The sequence below is a fragment of the Amphimedon queenslandica genome, unplaced genomic scaffold (assembly GCF_000090795.2).
Source record: "Amphimedon queenslandica unplaced genomic scaffold, v1.1 AMPQUscaffold_13509, whole genome shotgun sequence".
Lineage (NCBI taxonomy): Eukaryota > Metazoa > Porifera > Demospongiae > Haplosclerida > Niphatidae > Amphimedon > Amphimedon queenslandica.
This window is the reverse complement of record NW_003546255.1, coordinates 294,607-313,771: the sequence shown is the minus strand read 5'-3', so window position 1 is coordinate 313,771 and position 19,165 is coordinate 294,607. Positions and strand designations below refer to the sequence as shown.

General features: G+C 36.7%; 7 protein-coding genes across 9 annotated transcripts in view; 5 read left to right on the top strand and 2 right to left on the bottom strand.

Annotated features, from left to right (window-relative positions):
- Nucleotides 1–2,014, top strand: part of LOC100639306 (probable phosphorylase b kinase regulatory subunit alpha) — a 7,373-nt gene extending 5,359 nt beyond the window's left edge. Inside the window, 9 exon segments of the mRNA XM_020006942.1 lie at nt 9–94; nt 162–240; nt 295–424; nt 490–588; nt 644–753; nt 976–1,091; nt 1,138–1,210; nt 1,266–1,460; nt 1,715–2,014. Coding sequence (XP_019862501.1) covers nt 9–94; nt 162–240; nt 295–424; nt 490–588; nt 644–753; nt 976–1,091; nt 1,138–1,210; nt 1,266–1,460; nt 1,715–1,909 — 1,083 coding nt within the window. The 3' untranslated portion in view covers nt 1,910–2,014.
- A 228-nt stretch (nt 2,015–2,242) lies between these two features.
- Nucleotides 2,243–14,561, bottom strand: LOC109591767 (uncharacterized). 3 transcript variants are annotated; one of them, XM_020007427.1, is made up of 9 exons: nt 5,787–5,869; nt 5,117–5,214; nt 4,943–5,008; nt 4,780–4,864; nt 4,633–4,737; nt 4,287–4,558; nt 4,159–4,231; nt 3,605–4,113; nt 2,243–2,429 (listed from the first exon to the last, which is right to left on the bottom strand). In XM_020007427.1, exons 2-9 carry the CDS (start codon nt 5,185–5,187, stop codon nt 2,342–2,344), a joined length of 1,269 nt encoding a protein of 422 aa, XP_019862986.1. In that variant the 5' UTR covers nt 5,188–5,214; nt 5,787–5,869; the 3' UTR covers nt 2,243–2,341. The 3 variants fall into 3 exon arrangements, with proteins under 3 accessions (XP_019862986.1, XP_019862980.1, XP_019862982.1); XM_020007421.1 differs by lacking the exon at nt 5,787–5,869 and adding an exon at nt 14,470–14,561 and having other exon boundaries at nt 2,250–2,429; XM_020007423.1 differs by lacking the exon at nt 5,787–5,869 and adding an exon at nt 5,264–5,394 and having other exon boundaries at nt 2,250–2,429.
- On the top strand, nt 5,797–7,754 carry LOC109591759 (uncharacterized). Its single transcript, XM_020007418.1, has 5 exons — nt 5,797–5,972; nt 6,044–6,148; nt 6,334–6,500; nt 6,572–6,885; nt 7,074–7,754. Exons 1-5 carry the CDS (start codon nt 5,821–5,823, stop codon nt 7,716–7,718), a joined length of 1,383 nt encoding a protein of 460 aa, XP_019862977.1. The 5' UTR covers nt 5,797–5,820; the 3' UTR covers nt 7,719–7,754.
- LOC105316499 (uncharacterized) lies at nt 8,541–10,498 on the top strand. The gene is made up of 5 exons (XM_020007404.1): nt 8,541–8,723; nt 8,778–8,894; nt 8,950–9,116; nt 9,221–9,540; nt 9,607–10,498. The coding sequence occupies exons 1-5, from the start codon at nt 8,563–8,565 to the stop codon at nt 10,321–10,323; spliced, it is 1,482 nt and encodes a 493-aa protein (XP_019862963.1). The 5' UTR covers nt 8,541–8,562; the 3' UTR covers nt 10,324–10,498.
- On the top strand, nt 10,844–13,151 carry LOC109591749 (uncharacterized). The gene is made up of 5 exons (XM_020007410.1): nt 10,844–11,476; nt 11,566–11,682; nt 11,740–11,903; nt 11,977–12,299; nt 12,382–13,151. Exons 1-5 carry the CDS (start codon nt 11,322–11,324, stop codon nt 13,003–13,005), a joined length of 1,383 nt encoding a protein of 460 aa, XP_019862969.1. The 5' UTR covers nt 10,844–11,321; the 3' UTR covers nt 13,006–13,151.
- Nucleotides 14,525–17,251, top strand: LOC109591737 (uncharacterized). The gene is made up of 5 exons (XM_020007399.1): nt 14,525–14,733; nt 14,892–14,993; nt 15,109–15,272; nt 15,836–16,173; nt 16,303–17,251. Exons 1-5 carry the CDS (start codon nt 14,540–14,542, stop codon nt 17,005–17,007), a joined length of 1,503 nt encoding a protein of 500 aa, XP_019862958.1. The 5' UTR covers nt 14,525–14,539; the 3' UTR covers nt 17,008–17,251.
- A 39-nt stretch (nt 17,252–17,290) lies between these two features.
- Nucleotides 17,291–19,165, bottom strand: part of LOC100639181 (serine/threonine-protein kinase Nek1-like) — a 6,063-nt gene continuing 4,188 nt past the window's right edge. Inside the window, exons 16-21 of the mRNA XM_020006937.1 lie at nt 18,966–19,162; nt 18,672–18,863; nt 18,533–18,585; nt 17,891–18,479; nt 17,490–17,694; nt 17,291–17,438 (exon numbers count right to left, since the gene is read on the bottom strand). Coding sequence (XP_019862496.1) covers nt 17,389–17,438; nt 17,490–17,694; nt 17,891–18,479; nt 18,533–18,585; nt 18,672–18,863; nt 18,966–19,162 — 1,286 coding nt within the window. The 3' untranslated portion in view covers nt 17,291–17,388. The remainder of the gene's footprint in view (nt 17,439–17,489; nt 17,695–17,890; nt 18,480–18,532; nt 18,586–18,671; nt 18,864–18,965; nt 19,163–19,165) is intronic.

The window sequence follows — 19,165 nt, the reverse complement described above, 5'->3', positions numbered from 1 at the left end:
TAAAAACTTTTCATTTGCAGATAGTTACTGATCTACTAGTTAGGCAAAAGACCATCTCTGTAGGCCAACCAAACAATGAAATTCACATCACACAGTAAAAGAGGGAGAGAGAAATATTTAATTATAATAACACTATGATAATGCTCTCCTCTTCCCCTTAGGCCCCTCCCACAATACGAACTATTAGACCTGATCTTTAGAGCATGTGGTAAAGACCATTCCGCCGTTGCCTTGACGCAAGTGGGTGTGGTACCTCATTAATAATAATAATATAAAATAATAATTTTTCTGTAGGAGATATTAGTGTATCTCGCAATGTTCATAAGGTCAGAGCCTGGTCTCTTTGATGAGATGTTGAGACTGAGGATTGGGCTCATTCAAAATGTGATGGTCATTGAGCTGGCAAGATCCCTCAACTGCTCAAGTAAATTATACAAAAATTAATAATGATAATAAATGAATAAATTTCTTTATTTTTGTGTCTGTTAGATGAGGATGCAGTGGACCAGCTGCTTCTATTGGGACCTTTTGAGCTTAAAAATCTCCTCTACCATCTTCTCAGTCGCAAAGAATTCACCGTAGACCAGAGTAAGGAAAATACAGGAGAAGGAAGGAGTATTGTTATTTTTAAATTTATGACCAGGTTTTGGTAGCGGCAAGGCTACAGTGTCTACTGATAAGGCAGTGAGGCAGCTGTCAATAGTTACGCCTAATAAAGTGCACAGGAGTGGAAAACTGAAGGAACAAGTCAAAGTATGATAATTATGCTAATAAGGAGAGAATTCTACACTTTTATAATTTTTCTGATACACATGTCCTTTTAGTGTGTAGAAAGTTTGAGCTAGTTTCAATCAGGATTTTTAATGAATTTTTAAACATATGGATACTCCAAATATTATAGTTATACACTTAGCCGTGACTTAGCATACTTTGTTGGAAACCCTGCTATTAATATAACTGTGTTACTATATTTAGGCACTGGAGACTGGTATGTCGGAAGAGGAGGGAGACAAGCTCGGGCAGTGGCGGAGAAGAAGGAGGATAGATGGGGCATTAAATAGAGTACCTCCAGACTTCTACACTCAAGTTTGGTAAGCAACAATAAGTTAATGTTTTACTTTTTACATTTTATTTTAGGCACTGTCTTGAAAAATGCGATGGATTATTCATTGGGAATCAGATTTTACCGAAATTTCCTACAATACATGAGGTAACACAAGTACATGTACTTGTAATTAACTGGTATGTATTTATTATAATTGTAGATGACAGCGGGTGAATTGAAATTTGCCCTTAAAGTAGAATCAGTTCTTAATTCCTTACCTGATCCAGAGTATCGTCAGTTAGTGGTTGAGGTTCTTATGCTCACTGCTCTCATTAATCCCGAGAGACCACTCCCACAAATTGTGAATGTAGACGATGTTATTAGAACTGCTAACTTTCTTTTTGTTGTTGATCAGGTAAGGTTTGGTATATTTTATGGCAACTTTTAAAGTTTCTAAAAAATCCAATTTCAATTGGAATCAGCTCAAATTTTCCACTCATGTTGATACTTACATGCATTGGAAAATGTAATAGAAATTTTCTCATAGCCATTTTTGACAAAATACCATGTACTATGGTACAGGGACCTTGGCCAAATTTTACATCGATTTCCAAAAAAAAATGCAATTTTAAGACTTATTCCGTGTGATTATCTGACTTCTTATTATAGAAAGAGTGCAATGGATTGGCCAGTCAGTGCTGTGGACAAATGAGAGGTTCCTGTGGAGCCTACTGGTCTATCTGTAGTCACTTCTATGACTCAGCCCCCAGTGGAGTATATGGTACTATGAGTTACCTCTCGCGTGCTCTGCTCCAGACCATACAACAGAACCTTCCAAGAGATTACTCGTGCAAAATCAGCTGATGTTTGTCTCAGTGTGTGTATGTTCCTAGACCATATAATTCATGTTGTTCTCATTATTCATATTATTGTACTTAGATTATTATATATCAGCTTTGTATACTTCAATGTTGCATAATTTTTAATTTCACGTGGCATAAGGAGATCATCAGAATGAATATTAGCAATAGTTATTCTTTGGTGAAAGCTGTAAAATTTGATGGCTAGTGCTAAAACATACTAAAACACGGACCAGCATGTATTATAGTATGCTGGTCTAGGGTCATTGTCAGATTTCTCTGAGTAAATTTATAATTTGCTGACAAGAAGCTACTGAACCTGTGGCAAATCCTGAGCTCACTCATTGGGAATAAAGGAATCGATATTATATTAGAAAAATGAAAAAATATTATATATATTAAAAATATCAACTGCATTATTGAGAACAATCTTTACTCATTGGACATTGTGTGTCTTTCTTGATTTATACTTGTGCTTATTAAAGCCAGCAACTATTGTTGCTAGTGGTTTTGGAGAACACAACCTGTAAAAATAGGTATCAAATAATTTTAAAAACTCATACCCACAAAGCATGTTAAATGCATGCATGAGCTGACAGCCATAAAGCAACTTTAAAAATAAAAAAATAAAACAATAAAATTTTAAAAATAAAGAATAAAAAATATAATAAAAAATTAAGATTAATTTAAAAAATAAATAATAAAGTTAAAAAATTATTATTGTAATAAAAAATTTAAAATAATAAAATAAAATTTAATTTACAAAATAAAAAAATTAAGAAAACATTATAGCAAAAAATTAAAATAAAATGTAAGAAAATAATTGAAAAAAAAAATAAATGAATAAAAATAAAATAAAAAATTAATAAAAATTAAAAATAACAAAAATAATAATTATTATAAAAAATTAAAAAAATTTAAACAAAATTAAAAAAGAATTAAATAATAAAAATTTAAAAAATTATTTTTATGAAAAATTAAAAAAATTTTTTAATTATAATAAAAATTAAAATTAAAAAATAAAACATTTTAAAAAATAAAATTAAAATTAAAAATATATAAATTAGTAAAATAAAATTTAAAAAAATAATAGTTAAAAATTTTTTAAATAAAATAAATAAATAATAATAAAATTAAAAAAATTTTAAAATAATAATTAAATTTTTTTTAATAAAATAAATAAATAATAATAATAAAATTAAAAAAAGGAAAAAATAATTCAAAAAGTTAAAAAAATAAGAAAAAAAATATATAAAGATAATATAATTTAAAAATTAAAATGAAAATTAAAAAATAAATAAAATAAAAAATTATTCATATAAAGCTTAAATTTAATCAGAATCAACTCAAACTTTCTACCCAACATAAAGACATATATATGTATCAAAAAATATTATAAAAATGAAGAATTCTTTTTGTAAATTGTGGTCAAATTTGGCCTGAAACTGTGTACTATAGTACAGGGACTTTTAGCCAATTTTGGAGCAACTTTATAAATTTGTAAATAATACATATTAAATCAGAATCAGTTCAAACTTTCTACATAACATAAAAACATGTATATGCATTCTAAAAAATGTTTTAATGGGGAATTTTCTCATTTTCAATTTTTTTGCAAAATTTTGCCTAAGACTGTGTACTATAGTACAGGCAAGAAGTTGAGCACTATGCCAAGAATGAAATCCTTTATAATATATACCTTTTATTATCTTGCAGCTGCCCTGGGCACCGACTGCTATCAAGTTCAAGTGTGACCACACCAATCTTGTGTCCTTGTCTTGTGTTTGTTGAAAGGAAACAGCTACTCTTTGGAGGACTGCCCTTCTTCACTCCTCTACTGATTCTCACTGATGTCACATGCCCTCCTCCTCTGCTGTCTCCATTAGCAAGGACATGTGAGTCCATTTGCTCATCTTCTTCACTATTCTTTTCCTTGTCATTTCCTTGTATTTCCTTGCTACTGATATTGTCTCCTTTGATAGCTCTACTCTTATTCAATTTCTCTCCTTCCTCTTCCTCCCTTTCTTCGGCAATAGTTTCCAATGCTCCCTCAGATAAAGATTTTGGCAGATCCTTCTCCCTCTCCTCCTCCTTTTCTTCATTATTTGGTTCAATGCTCAACCTCAGCTGTCTACTACATGCAGTGGGAGCACCTACAGTAGCTGCCCTCTTTGTTACTCTTCGTATCTGTGAATGCTGCCACGATGCCTATGAATGACAATAAGAAGAAGAATAAATTTAGATTGAACTTACTGCTAGTCTTTCAAGGGTCATTTCAGCTGCCACACCAGTTACAGATGAAACAACAATAGCTGGAGTAATAGGTCTACAGTGAAGCATAATAATTGCATTATGAATGCAGAGTAAAACTCATTTTTTACCTGCTAGTTTGATCTGATGGTGATAAGTGTAGGCTTGCTCCAGATATTCCAAAACTAGGTGATGCAAGCCCACTGTTGTTTCTGATTTTGCTCCCTGTTACTGCATCAATTTTCTTATGCTCTCCTCCTCCCCAATGCCTCTCTTTGCTAGGCAGTGGTACACTGATTGGCCTGTCATTAGCACTCAGAGAGCGAGTGACAAAAGATGAAGTGAAACTCAATACTGGAGGAGCAGGTGTGGAAGGAGGGCAGTGTGGAGTTGAAGCTCGAGACTATAAAAACATTAATTAGCCACTATTATCATTATAATCATATTTCAAAGGGTAAAAAGTGAATTACTACTCACATATCCAATCACTGCTGGGGCGGTCTGTGGTCTGATATCAAGACTTTGATGAGCCTTTGATTTATTTAGAAATATCTGAGGTTTTGGCGTGTCTTTTCTTTTGATCTGTGCAAATATGAGACATAACAATATCATATTGCCACTTACTGATGGTGTAGCCAATGGTTTGTTGAGTGAAAACCACTGATAGATTGTTAATAGCTCTTGCTTTTGAATCTCTTGATGTGGGTTGCTTTGAGATAATAAGATAAATAGAAGAAGGAAAAGACAAGATAGGATAGCAAACATGAGTCTTTCTTTTCATACTTACTGGAGGACCTGGTTGAGCATGATTGCCAATGTCTGGTAAAAGTTATACTCTGCACAAGTTCCTCTACTGCAATAGATTATGCATGTAAAAAAATATATGCAACTTTTTTTGCACTTAACATAGTGCAAATGCAGCAGGCAAAGGCTTTGATTTCACACTACAGGACATTCTAACCTTGGTGTGTGTATTGTAGTACCACTCTCTCCTTTCCTGTGGTTCCTGTGAGCTGAGAGTGCTTGAACCATCCTGTTAAACTCAACATAGCTGCTTAACTAAAATTGAGAAAATACTAGTGATTGTCAAGATTATATTTTTGTTCACTTTAGAGCAACGCAAAAAGCTAGTTTCTCTTTCCATGCCCTATGATGCACTCCTGCTTGTTTGGAAATGCAAAGAGCCCCACCCTTAATGGGCGTGGTCAACAATGCTTAAACCACGCCTAGAAACTGCAAGTCTTGGGTGGGGCTCATTGCAATTCAAAATGATGGTTAGCACAAAGGCTAATTCTCAGACTATCGACCTTGAGGTTGGACAGGGCTAACATGGAAAAACATAATTCCAATGTAACAGATGTTCAGTATGCCAACACCTCATTCCTTGTATAGTACTAATTCCTTATAATTAGGTTGATTGGTCACTGTGGTATAAAACCACATATATAGAACAAGCTAATATTATGCTGCCACATCAAACATTGCCTTGTCCCTACCCTTTACTCTCAACACTCATTATTCACATAGTTTAATAACATATCTTAGTCTATATATACATAACTTATGCAACAAAAACTCAGCTTGCTCAGCCTTAGTGGTTGCATGCTATCATAGCAAATCAGGGCTATCACCTGTTAATCTTTGTTTCCCTAATATTGGTTCATTATGATAGTCAGTGGCTTGGTACTGCTGGCAGTTCTTGCAGGACTAGCACAGAGCAAAGAGCCACAGGAAGGAGATCCTTGTGTGACTGATATTCTCTGTGCAAAGGTGGAGATTGTTGATGAGAAGAGAAACATTTGTACCTCATGCTCAGGGTAATAAAAGAATATTAGGAAATGTCTCTGTAGCTACATATAATATACTACCATTTATTTCTATACAATAGACCAAATGTATGCAAGTTTACAAGGATAATCAAGAAATCTTACGAGATCGGTAGCTATGAGAAAAAGTGCAACACTTATCTTTGGTATCCAGGAGAACTGTGCAGGTATCAAAGTATTCACAGAAAGGAAACACTAACATGTACAAATGCATAACTTGCAACATCAGCATATCTTATTACCATCTAAAGCACAGGGCTTGACCAGGGGAGGTTCCCCAACCCGTCTTTGTTTGTTTTACCATAATATGATTATAATATATTTATTCAATTTTACATCCGTCTATTATTAGCTTAGAGTGTGTGTCAACAGAGTCCTGTAATGCGACGAGCTACACCCAGTCTATAGACTATGAGTGTTGTCCTGGGTTTGAAATCAGTCGTCCAACAAACAGCTACCACTTGTTTGTCTATCACTATCTCTCTGGGTATTACTTAACCTATTATGGATGTCCCATGGGTAAAGCATGCATGCATTGCATATAAAAACACTTAGAACAGTGCAAAAAATATTTAAAATTTCTTATGTAGAACTCAATGACTCAGTTGTTGCCTGTCTTGAAGAGCTTGGTCTATCTGAGATGATCGCTTTGCTTAAGAAAGCAGATCTACTTGACACTTTCTCCAACAGTACTTCAGAATTCACAGTCTTTGCTCCTGCAAATAGAGCCATAATGAATTCTGATCTGTCAAAATTAAATGGGACTGAGTTAGAGACAGCTCTATTAGCCCATGTCCTGAAAGGGGTACTCAAATCAAGAAATTTTATAGCTAAAAGCAGTCTAGAGAGCTTGGCAAGAGGGCACTATATCCACATTCATAATACATGGAGTTGGATAACTCAGGTACAGTGTGCATGGGTAATATGGTGTGTGACTGATATATTCATGGGGAAACTTTACACCAGTAAAAGTGTAAAGCATGTGTGCCAAATGTTGTGAAAATAAACCATTATAAAGTGAATTAATCAATGCCAACAATGCAGATCTACACATAAAAATATCCTTCTTTTTTCCATATCTTTTTTATGTAGAGAAACACTTATATCAACGGTCGACAGTTAATTGAGCCTGATTCATGTCAAGCAATGAATGGGATCATTCACAGGATCGAAAATGTCATTAAGAGCACTGATGACTCAATAGTAACCGTAATAGAAGATACAACCACATTCTCCATGATTTCTCAACTCCTGGACAAGGCCGAACTAAAACAGAATCTCAATTATTCTGCTGGTGTCTTCCTCACAACATTCTTTGCTCCTACAGACGCCGCATTTGCTAAAGGTAGCTCTGAACTAGGCATCGACCTCGTATCCTGTCTCGCCGATCCCGAGAACAACAACATTCTACAAACATTCCTCAAATACCACATGGTCCGTGGTGCTTTTTATTCCTCCATGCTCTCGTTTCAAACATCACTCAAGACTGAAGTATGCAACAACATTCCTCTTCCTCCTCCTAAAACGCTATCTGATGAGCCACTGCCTATAATCAACTGTCATCTCAATGTGTTGTTTACAGACAGTGGCATTAGTGTTGGGATGACTGGGAGTATTATCAATCAGGCTGATATACCAGCTAGTAATGGAGTCATTCATGCTGTCTCTTTGCCCCTCGTTCCGCCTACAATTGACCTAAAAGAAACATGCAAAAATCATATGATGGCTCATAATTGATTCCTTTTTGTTTTTGAATGGTTTTTTTGTCATTTAGAAAAGCATGTATAGATGTGGGGGTGATAAAATTGAATATTAAGCAAAAGGTTACCTCAAAAGGTAGCTCAAATTGCTCTCAATTAAAGATCATTGCCTTTTACAGCCAATAGCTGATTCTTTCATGTATAGCCACAGCCTAGTCCAGTTGGTTTGTAGTGTGACAGCTGCCTGTATGGTAGTATGATTCCCAGAATCATATAAGGTTTCTATTGATGATAGTAGCACTACCTCTAAAGGCCATGCAAGTGTAGCTTCTTTGACCTTAAAGAGAGTACACGTCTTTGCTGCATGAGAAAGACAATGACGAACCATAATTGTGACATAACTTATTAGGTAGGTTTTGCCAATTAGAAATCATAGTACACCAATCCACACATAATTAAGGTCTCCCACACTTATAAGTGGTAAAGCTACATGACTTATGCGACCTTTTGTACATGCAAGACCATATTTAGCTAATAATAGGATTAAAATGATATGTGAGTCAGATCAGGACGTGATATCACTGTCAACATTAAGTAATATCCTTGATAGAAGCTGAAGCCTTAGTGATACCTTGAATTGAGTAGTCATGGTAACTCAGCTAGACAAGGAAGAGTTCCAGCCACATCAAAGACAAGGCAGGCTGGGCAGCTCAAATGCAAGAGTCATTGTTGGTGATACAGAATCCAAATGAGTCAATGCAGTACACACCTACTCAACTGCATCTCCTTATTCTCCTATATAAGACAGGGAGTTTAAACACACTTGCATCTGCTAATCATCCTCTAGTGGATAAAAAAATAAGAAATAAAGAAACTACAACATGAAGACTCAGCTACTTGTACTAGCAGTGTTCTTGGTCAGTTTGGCATATGCTGACTTTTTCCATAACATTCAAGAAGGAGATCCATGCAGCACGTACCAGCAGTGTAGACAAAAGGAGCTAATAAGTGAGGAAACTACTCCTTGCACAAACTGTAGAGGGTAAGTTATGAGCTAATGCAATAGCTACAGGATGATAATCTGTTTACTTTACAGGCCCAATGTTTGTGTAACAGCAAGGAAATACATGAAGAGCTACTACAGTGGAGTGTATGAGAAAAGATGTGAATCCTATTACAGCTGGTATCACGGGAGATACAGGAAATACTGCCAGTATGTTAATAAAATTATAGCATCCTTTATCAACCTTCCTTTCATTCGATTACAGTTGGGAGTGTGTTGCTACTCAAAATTGTACTGACACAAAAAACGTTACAAAGAATGAGTATGACTGTTGTCCTGGTTTCACGACAAACACAACAGGGAGTGGCCATTATTATGACTCCTGGTTTAGGGAGAGTAAATGGTACTTAAAAAGACATGGCTGTCCAAGAGGTAAGGCAAATCCAACAGTACTAAGTTATTTAGACACATTATAGTGCTAGACGATCATTTTATTGGTTACAAATGTAATTATCGTCTCTTCATTTTGAATTTAGTTTTGTACAATTCGACATTTGATTGCTTGTCTCAGCTTGGATTGACTGCATTTGCTGATCTTCTCAGTGATTCTCTGCAAGATAGTCTAGAGTCAGACAACAGTTCCTTCACCATATTTGCTCCTCCAAATGAGATCCTTAACCAAAGGAACCTCGGGTCTCTCTCTTCTTCTGAAATCGATGTTCTCACCAAGTCACATATTCTCAATAAGGAGATTCATTTCCCTATGCTCTACAATGGACTCAAGAAAATGTCGCTCTCACCTGGTAGATTTGTTTTCGTTTCACAATCTTACAATTATGAAACTTTTACATTCAAAGTAAGTTAAAAGCAACAATTTGCTGACATTATTAATATTCTAACTGTATTTTATTCTTAATTGTAGAAAGATACTTACATCAGTGGCGTAAAATTGATAGCACCTGATGCCTGTGTTGCAGTCAATGGTGTCGTTCACATAATAGAAGGAGTGATTGAAAGCTCTGACCAGACAATTGCTGAAGTCGTATCAGCTACACCTTCATTCTCAACAATGGAGTCCCTACTAGTAAAAGCTGACCTCCTATCATCACTAAACAATACTCATGGCTTCCCAACAACCTTGTTTGTCCCTGATAATGACGCCTTTAAACAGGGAAGCTCAGACCTCATGGTGGACATAGTCCAGTGTCTGCTAGCTGACGAAAACATGAGGAGCTTGAAGAAGTTCTTGAAATATCATTACACTTGTGATGCATTCTTTAGCTCTATTCTAGTGAAAAAGACTCAGCTGACAACAGAGGCTTGCCAGAGACGCTGGTCAAGACGGTACTGGTATTATTACAGACACTGCAAGACCGTGGCTATCAATGTGAACGATGATGGTATCCAGGTTGGAGAGAGTGGTAGCCTCATCGAAGAAGCTGACATACAAGCAACGAATGGAGTGATGCATCAGATTAGTCTACCATTGATTAACCCATGGCTGGATCTTGAGAAACTATGCAGCGATTTTCCTTATTCTCCGGTTTCCCCGTCTCCCAGCTCAACTCCTCCTTCTGCTTCGGCTTTTCCTCCTCCTCCTCCTCCTCTTCTACCTTCACCAACCACAATTCTTAACTGATAAGGATGGTGATTGGAAATAACGAACAATTTTTAAAAATGCTACTAATTATTATATTATAATATTTTTATTGTTTATTTGTCAGCTGTCATTATTTTTAGAATAGATTTATTTTTTAGTATAAGATTAAAACTGCTAATTAAAATTGCAAACATTCTATGATATTCATATTAAATATTGATGCACTTATGCTGTGTGAAAAGTTTGAGTCAATTCTGACTTCAATTTTTCAAGTTACAGCCAATTTAAAAAATCGGCCAAAATCTGAAAATTTCCCTGTACTATAAGCCCATGGTTTTTTCCAAAAAATGGCTCGAAAATGACTTTCAATTTTTATTACATTTTCTGATACATATTGATGTACTTATGCTATGTAGAAAGTTTGAGCTGATTCCGACTTCAATTTTTAAAGTTACGGCCATTTAAGAAATTGGCCAAAATCTGAAAATTTCCCTGTACTATAGCCCATGGTTTTTTCCAAAAAATGACTCCAAAATCACCCCCAATTTTTATTAAATTTTCTGATACATATTAATGTACTTATGCTGTGTAGAAAGTTTGAACTGTTTCCGACTTTAATTCTTCAAGTTACGGCAACTTTAAGAAATGTACGATGTGCACTATTGGATGACATAATACGAACTAACTCAAATTAGTTGACAAAGAATGTCTCTAGGATATCATCTTTCACGCAACAGTATTGAAGCACAAAAAGCAAAGACATGCATCTATATAGACAGAGCCCAACAAACTTCAGACTTTTCCTATCAGCAGAGTAACCAGGCTCAGATCAAACACAGGCCCAATTAGCAAATTATTCTTCAATTATAGTTGAAAGAAAATAGAATCCATTTTAATGAATGGAGTGAGGCAGATACCTGACTACATATAATGTTACATCCAGGCATTCAACCTCTTATATAAACAGATAGTTGATGCAGTAGTGATCTACGTGAGATAATCACATTTACAATCTTCACTGCTCCTTTGTTGTAAAAATGAAGGTTTTGTTGCTTCTTTCTGCTCTCTTTTGCCTGACAGCTGCTTATGGGGTAAGAGTGGGTCAGTCCTGCCATCACTACTCGAGACCTTGTGGAGTGAAGAGGCTACTCAATGAGGAAACAGCAGCTTGCTTAACTAGCATTTGCAGAGGGTAAGAGCTAAAAAAATTGCATCAAATACAATGTGCCTTGATAGTCAATATAATTCTTTATTTTCCTTCTCATTGCTCATGATGCATAGGCCTAATGTCTGCATTAAAACAAGGACATACATGAGACAATATTACAGCTATACCTACCAAAGGGAATGCCGTACAGTCTACAGCTACTGGTACCGTAGGTACAGGACATACTGCCGGTAAGAGTTGTGCACCATTACTTCGTCAAATACTTCATTGTTACTTTTTCCTTGCAGTATGAGTTGTCAGAATACAGGGAATTGTAATGTAAACAGGACCTCAACAATCAAAGAGTATCATTGCTGCGATGGTTTTACTACAAGGACCAGCAAACACAACTACCTCAATTACTGGTACAGGGAAAGTGCATGGTACTTGAAGAAATACGGTTGCCCAAGAAGTAAGAAACATTGAAAACATAAATTGCTTTTAAAAATATCTTTCTCATCTTTCCAACTACTCCACAACTCTAGCCTTGTTTAATTCAACATTTGACTGTTTGTCTAATCTTGGATTAACACTGTTCAGTCAGCTTCTAAGTGATAATCTTAAAAATATGCTGGGCAATTCAACGTCTACCGATAAATACACAATATTTGGTTCACCAAATGAGCTTCTCTCCCGTGCAGAGTTCCCACCTAACGAGACGGAGAGGGTTCTCAGATCACATATAATTAAGAGGAATATACAATCTCCAATGCTGTACAATGGATTAAAGAAAGAGAGTATTGCTAAAGGTTACTTCATTCACATCAGTGCGGGCTACATTAATGCAAATTATTGGTCAACTAGAAATGTAAGGAAAATGATCTAACCTTTTTTATGCTAACAATCCTTCCTCTTTTTATCCTAATCTAAACCACCTTCCCACACTCTAGGTGGATTACTTCATAAATGGCTTGAGATTGATAGCACCTGACGCCTGCATAGCAAAGAACGGTGTCGTCCATGTGATAGAAGGAGTCATAAATAGCTCCAACAAGACAATCGCTGAAGTCGTATCAGCTACACCTTCATTCTCATCCTTGGAATCCCTACTAGTAAAAGCTAACCTCCTATCATCGCTAAACAATACTCATGGCTTCCTAATGACCCTCTTTGCTCCTAACAACACGGCCTTCCAAGTTGGCAGCTCTGATCTAAAGGTTGACATCATTCGCTGTCTGCTCTCCAACAATAACAGTGCCTCTCTCACCACCTTCCTTAAATACTTGACGGTATGCAATGCGGAGTATAGCTCGGTTCTGGAAAACAAGACCCAGCTCTTAAGCGAGTACAGATGTCCTTACACTAGCTGGTATAGCTACCGCTCCTCATGTCACAGAAGCTGTAAGGTTATTCCGATAAATGTTAATGACGATGGCATACAAGTTGGTCAAACTGGGAGCCGTATAAATAAGCCCGACATACCAGCTAGTAATGGCGTCATACATCAGCTCAACCTCCCATTGGTCAACCCTTGCCTCAACCTCACCAGTATCTGTGCTAACTTTGCTATTTAGCTATAGCCCTTTGGTTCAACATGCAAGCTACTCCTGCTACATAAAAAGACTAGATTGAACAATAATTTGCTTTTTTGCTGCTGCTTTGCTGCCTTTTGAATTGTCTTGTAATTTTAGCCGAAAAAATATCATTTGGTTTAATGCTACAATTTAATAATCCCACGTACATGCCCACACATCAATTATCAGACCATACAAACATGTGATCACGTACTACTCCACATGCGAATCACATGCACCCACTTACTAGGAGAGATTGTAATCGCATTACACACTACCAGTTACTATTCGAAGCGTATACATAGACATATCACATATATTTCAAATTAAATTAGTTTAACAGACAACACCCCAGTCCCCAGTCGCTCCATTTATCCCTCCTACTCAACCATTACAATATGTATGTACTCCTTTACCATAATAGGTATAGCATGATTAATCTTATTTACATGTACTTAAGCCCATTTATACATGTACATGTACACGGGCCTATTTGGGCCCATTACCACTAGTGTTATAGACACTATATACTCTTCAATATCTCAAGAGTGCATGCCATTCACATGGAGCAAGACACAACACTCATTACTAGTCAAAGGTTTAATGAGAGCCATAAGCCACTCCTTCCCTTATGACCATTAGATCAAGTACAGTGTCTGATATAGAGTCACTACCACAGCTAACAAGTTTATACTCTGAGACAAAATGGGCATCTTAATAATAACTTGTGTATCAGCTTTTAGTAAATAAGTTACTGCCAAATGGGTTAAGTGTATTGTCTGAGTTTAATGCACACGAGTGCTGCCTCTTAGTACTCCAGTGTACACTACCAAATTGATGGCTGATGTCCATATGTACTGTCTGATTCTCTCATTATCCTTATACACATGGACATAAATATTTCACTATTATTTACTCAAAGCACGTATATATTTGATGAGGTTATGTATTGTCTGCCAGTTCTTAGTGTGTGCAACAAATGACTTCTGATGACATTAGGAATAGAGTATATAAAGGTGAGGCTAAGCCAGCTAGTAAACAGTTTGCTTTTGACTATAAAGAATAAGTAATGATTAGTCGGAGTTGCTTAGTGGGTGAAGAAATAATCTAAAGGACTTCTCTGTTTCATATCAAATTAGGTGTGTCTGTGGGTGAAGCACATTACAAAGCATCAATCAATCAATTAGAATTGGGTCAATATAAACTAATACATACTTGAGGGACCAACACCCAGCCTCTACCTACAAGTATAAAATATTTCTCGTCAAGCTACTACAGTCAGATTGCAGTGATTCTATTCTTTCTCTTTTTCTCTCTGGGATTGTCGTTGGAATTAGTGTTCTCATCCATCCATTGGTCCTTTGATCTTACTCTATGTTAACGTCCTCCAATTAACAGTAATAATCTATCGTTAATTACTACTGCTTTCATCTACAACTCTCTTTCCTTCTCGTATCAACTCACATTTATTCCTCCTAGAATCCCTGCAAATCTCATAACTTCAAGCTCACAGTTATATTGATCACTATACATCATGACAGCATCAATCAACAGTTCCCTCTTTTTGCTATCCTTCTTCGTCGTGATTGCTGCTCTGGCCAGTTCTGTCGGCGGTACTTATTACGGCTATAAGAAGGTCGGGTCCCCGTGCACTCCGTACCTGAGGAAACCCTGCGGAGAACACAAGGTAGCATCAGTACAGTATTATCCCTGCAGGCATTGCAAAGGGTAAGTCAACCTCTCTCTCTTTTCATCAATACATGTATGTACATGTACATTACGCATACACATGCACAATATGTATTGTATACTTAGCTTACTATTATTACTATTATTATTATTATTGTTTGTTGTTGTTGTTGTTATTTATTTTGTTGTTTTTTCAGGGCAAACGTGTGTAAGAAAGTAACGACTTACAAGAAGCATTATTACAGCTGTGTCTACGCTAAGAGATGCTACAAGAGCTATTGGTATGGATACACCTGCAAGTAAGTGAATCAAATACTACAGAATACTACTAAAATACTACAGAGATATGTCCATGTACATGGAATAGCTGTACTTTATATTCATTAAAAAAATTTTTTAAAAATCATTTTCCAGGTACTATTGCAAACAGACTGACAAGTGTGATTATTATAAGACCTACAAAAGGAGTAGGTATGGTTGCTGTGAAGGATACACTACTGCAGCTAGTCCCAGTGATTACCATCATAAGATAAACAGTGGCAGCACCTACTACCTCAAGAGAAATGGCTGTCCAAGACGTAAGTAGTCATAACAATTATTATTTATAAACCATTTAATAAGAGAAAAATTGTGAGACATTTTGTGGGCATGTAGACTTTAAAAATAGCCATAAAAATATCTCTCCTCCAGTAATAAGATATACATCTTTGGCTATTTGATTAAGCTAGAAAAGAACACATACGTGCACATGTACAGTATCTATGGCTATACGAAAGGCATGTACATGCACTACACTTTACAATTAAGATAAATACATGATCTGGTACCTTTAGATTTTGTATTGTTAGCCTTTCTTTGCTCCAAATAAAGTCAGCAGGAGTGCTTCTCAAGTCTCCCTTTAGCAAGATTAATAATATTAGCGCCTCTAGTAACAGGTGCTAATTCAACAGATACATATCAAATATTTACCAAACCTTGTTTTCGCTATTAGCACCCAACATTGTTTCCAATTAGAGCCTTAAAATGTTTCCAATTAAAGCCCAGCTAGAAACAAACATACAAACAAAGCAGTTCACATACAATGTACTTTCACTCACTCTCTCTCCCTCTCTCTCTCTTCTCCCCCTCTCCCTCTCTCCAGCAATATTTAACACAACACTTGAGTGTCTTAGAGAGCTAGGACTCACGCAATTCACAAACCTCCTTGACAGCCTTCCTCTTGAATCACAGCTGGAGGACACGAGAGACACATTCACAGTATTTGCACCGACCAATGAGATCCTCTCCAGCGCAATGCTAGGAGGTGCCTCGGATAATGCTAAGAACACTCTTTTGAGTACCCACGTCCTAAATAAGGACGTCCCAGCTGTTAACCTGTACGATGGACAAAAGATAGAGAGCCTGGTTATGGGACGATTCATACACGTGACAGAAATCGAACTGAAAAAATGGAAAAATTATAGATACAGTTATTATGAGGTAACAAAAATAGATAATAACAATTTTATTTCTATAGCGCATACATGCATTTACTAATGAATAATTAATAATTATGATTAATCTTCTATTTTTAGCATTCATTATTATTAATAATCTTTCTATTTTTAGCGCATATTCATCAACGGACACGAGCTATCATCGAGGGATGCCTGCATAGCAACCAATGGACGTGTACACATAATCAATGGAATAATAGACTCATCCAACAAAACAATACTACAAGTAGTCGCCACCTCCCCAAACCTCACCACACTAACCTCGCTCGTCCAGACCGCCGGTCTCGTCGACTTCTTCAGCCAGCCAAAACCGCTCCTAACACTTTTCGCACCGACCGACGAAGCCATACAAACGGCGAGTGAAGATCTTGGCTTAGACCTTGAGAAGTGTCTCCTCTCTCCGTCAAATCGGGACGCTCTCAACGACTTCTTACGCTACCATGTGACATGTGGAGCCGAGTACTCCGGTAGTCTCGTACTTCGTAAGTCCCTAACCACAAAATCCTGCGTGAGAAAGAGGTACTATTACTACGGCTACAGGAGCTACTATAGGACTCATTATAAATATTATAAAGTTTGCAAGAGGTTACCTGTTAGTACTTCGGATGACGGAATAGCCGTAGGAGGAGGTGACAATGATAATCTGATAACGCATCTCGATATACCGGCCAGTAATGGGGTCGTCCATTACATATCAATGCCACTGGTTAATCCCTGTCTCAACCTCAATAAGATTTGTGCCGATTTCCCTATCAACTGTCCCAATTGTAATAACACATTGGTTCCCCCTCCACCTCTCCCGCCCCCTCCATATTAAAACTAAATGTAAACCCACAATATTACAATAGTCATTGATTGACTGCTGAAAGCTGCTTTGCTGTCAAATACATAGATACACATATATACATCATATATCTACATGTACATGTATTATTATTGAGAGTTTGAGACATTTTAAAATTTATAATAATTATTTTCTCTCACCACCTGATTTCGCCGCAATTCAAATTTATGCCCTCTCACTCATTTTATGCTTCAATAAAATCAATTAATTAATTAAATCAATATTAACGAAATAACAATAACAAGGAGTTAATTTTTATTATAATTAGTTATTAAGTAGTTAGTTAATTAAGTAATCGGGTCGCCATAACGACTAGTAACATGTACATGTATTAGTAACAGTAATTCCATCAATTCAAGACTCAAGAACAAGCGATCCTGTTGCCATTGACAACAAAGTCTCACCTACACGTAATTATACATCATAACGACAAACTCACTAATTGATGTACTAACTTGAGCTCTTTTGATTGGTCGATTGAGCGTTGAGTTCAAAGTAGGCGGAGTCAGAGATAACGAGGTGAATAAGAGAGGGAAAGCAGTGAGAGTGTTCCTCTCCAATGATGGAGGTGAGGGTTGCTAAAGGGAAGCCATCTTGTGCTGTAACAGTATCACTTGATAGTACGTTAGTGTCTTCATCACATTCTCTGTCTTGAAATTCCTGAGAAAGAGATTCGAGAATCACAAAATGGAGAATTCTCTCCTTTTCAATTTTCATGAAATTTGGCCCAAGACTATGTAATATAGTACAGGGACTTTTACCCAATTTTTGAGCAAGCTTAAACTTAAATCTACTGACAAGAAAATGAGTACTATCACTACTATGCTAAAATCATGTACATGTACATACACTATACCTTTACAACAGTATAAGCTTCCAATAGATTATCCAATCCCAATTTTTCCTCAAGTCTGTTCCGAGTTTCCTCCAGCTTGTCAAAGATCCGTCCCTGCCCCTCCCCCTTATTGCTGGAGCCACACCTATCAACACCATCAGATCCATCAGTAAACTCATCATCGGACGACTCCCAGTCTTCCTCAACGAGAGAACAATGACATGCCCCTTCCTCCTCTTCTCTCTCTGTTCCTTCTTCATTCTCAGTGGTAGATATGTGTCCAGGATTAGGGGTTGAGGTATTATGTGAAACTGGCTTAGGACTTGGGGTACCTCCTTTGTTATAAAGGTCTCTCAACGTTTTAATCATTTCTTCATATCCTCTGTCATTATCCTCAACATCAGTTAGGGAGGAGGAGCCTGATTCTGTGTCGTTGGGCGTGGCTATATCGGCTACAGATGTGGGCGTGTCCAAATCTATTGAGGAGCTTAAGGGCGTGTCAAAAACTGTATCAGTATCCTCTTTTTGAGCTGGTGCTGCTTCTTTGATGTTAACGTCGCTACGAGTGCAAGGAATTTGAGATTGATTGGTAGGTGTGGTCAACTCCACCCTATTCACAATGATTATATAAAATACATGTACATGTATAAATGTTGCTATTACTTGATGGTGGGTGTGGTCAATCTAAGATCCGGCAGAGAACAAGTTCTAAGTATCTAAAGAAAAATTAAAATATAAAAATATATTTGATACATGTAAATGTACATGTACATGTACAAAATCATAGACTCTGTCTTTATACCGTATAATTTGTATCATAGTGCCCTGATTTCAGTGACCGAGACAATCCGTCCGGTTCAAATATTTCTTCAGATTCTTCATCCTCTACCTCGTCTTCCTCTCTCTCCTTTTCCTTCCCTTGCTCTTCCTCCAGTTCTTCTTCTTCTTCACATTCAATGTCACTTACAATGGTTTCCTCTGCTTGAGGAAGGCTCTAATAAAATTATAATTCATCTCAATAGACATTGGGTCAATATGTACATGTACATCAATGATTGATACATGTACATGTACATGTACCATATCTCTCCCTCACCTTTATACTCTTTTCTTCACGATCTTTTAAAACCTTATCAAACAAAGGTTCCTTCATCCTAACTCCCTCTCCCTCCTCTTCAACATTCAGTGACACCACACTCCTTTCCTTTCCAATACTTCCTTCATCATTACAAACAATGTTCTCTCGTGAGGTAAGCGGCTGCGGTTTCGCTAGCTCCACCTCATTGATCCATGCTT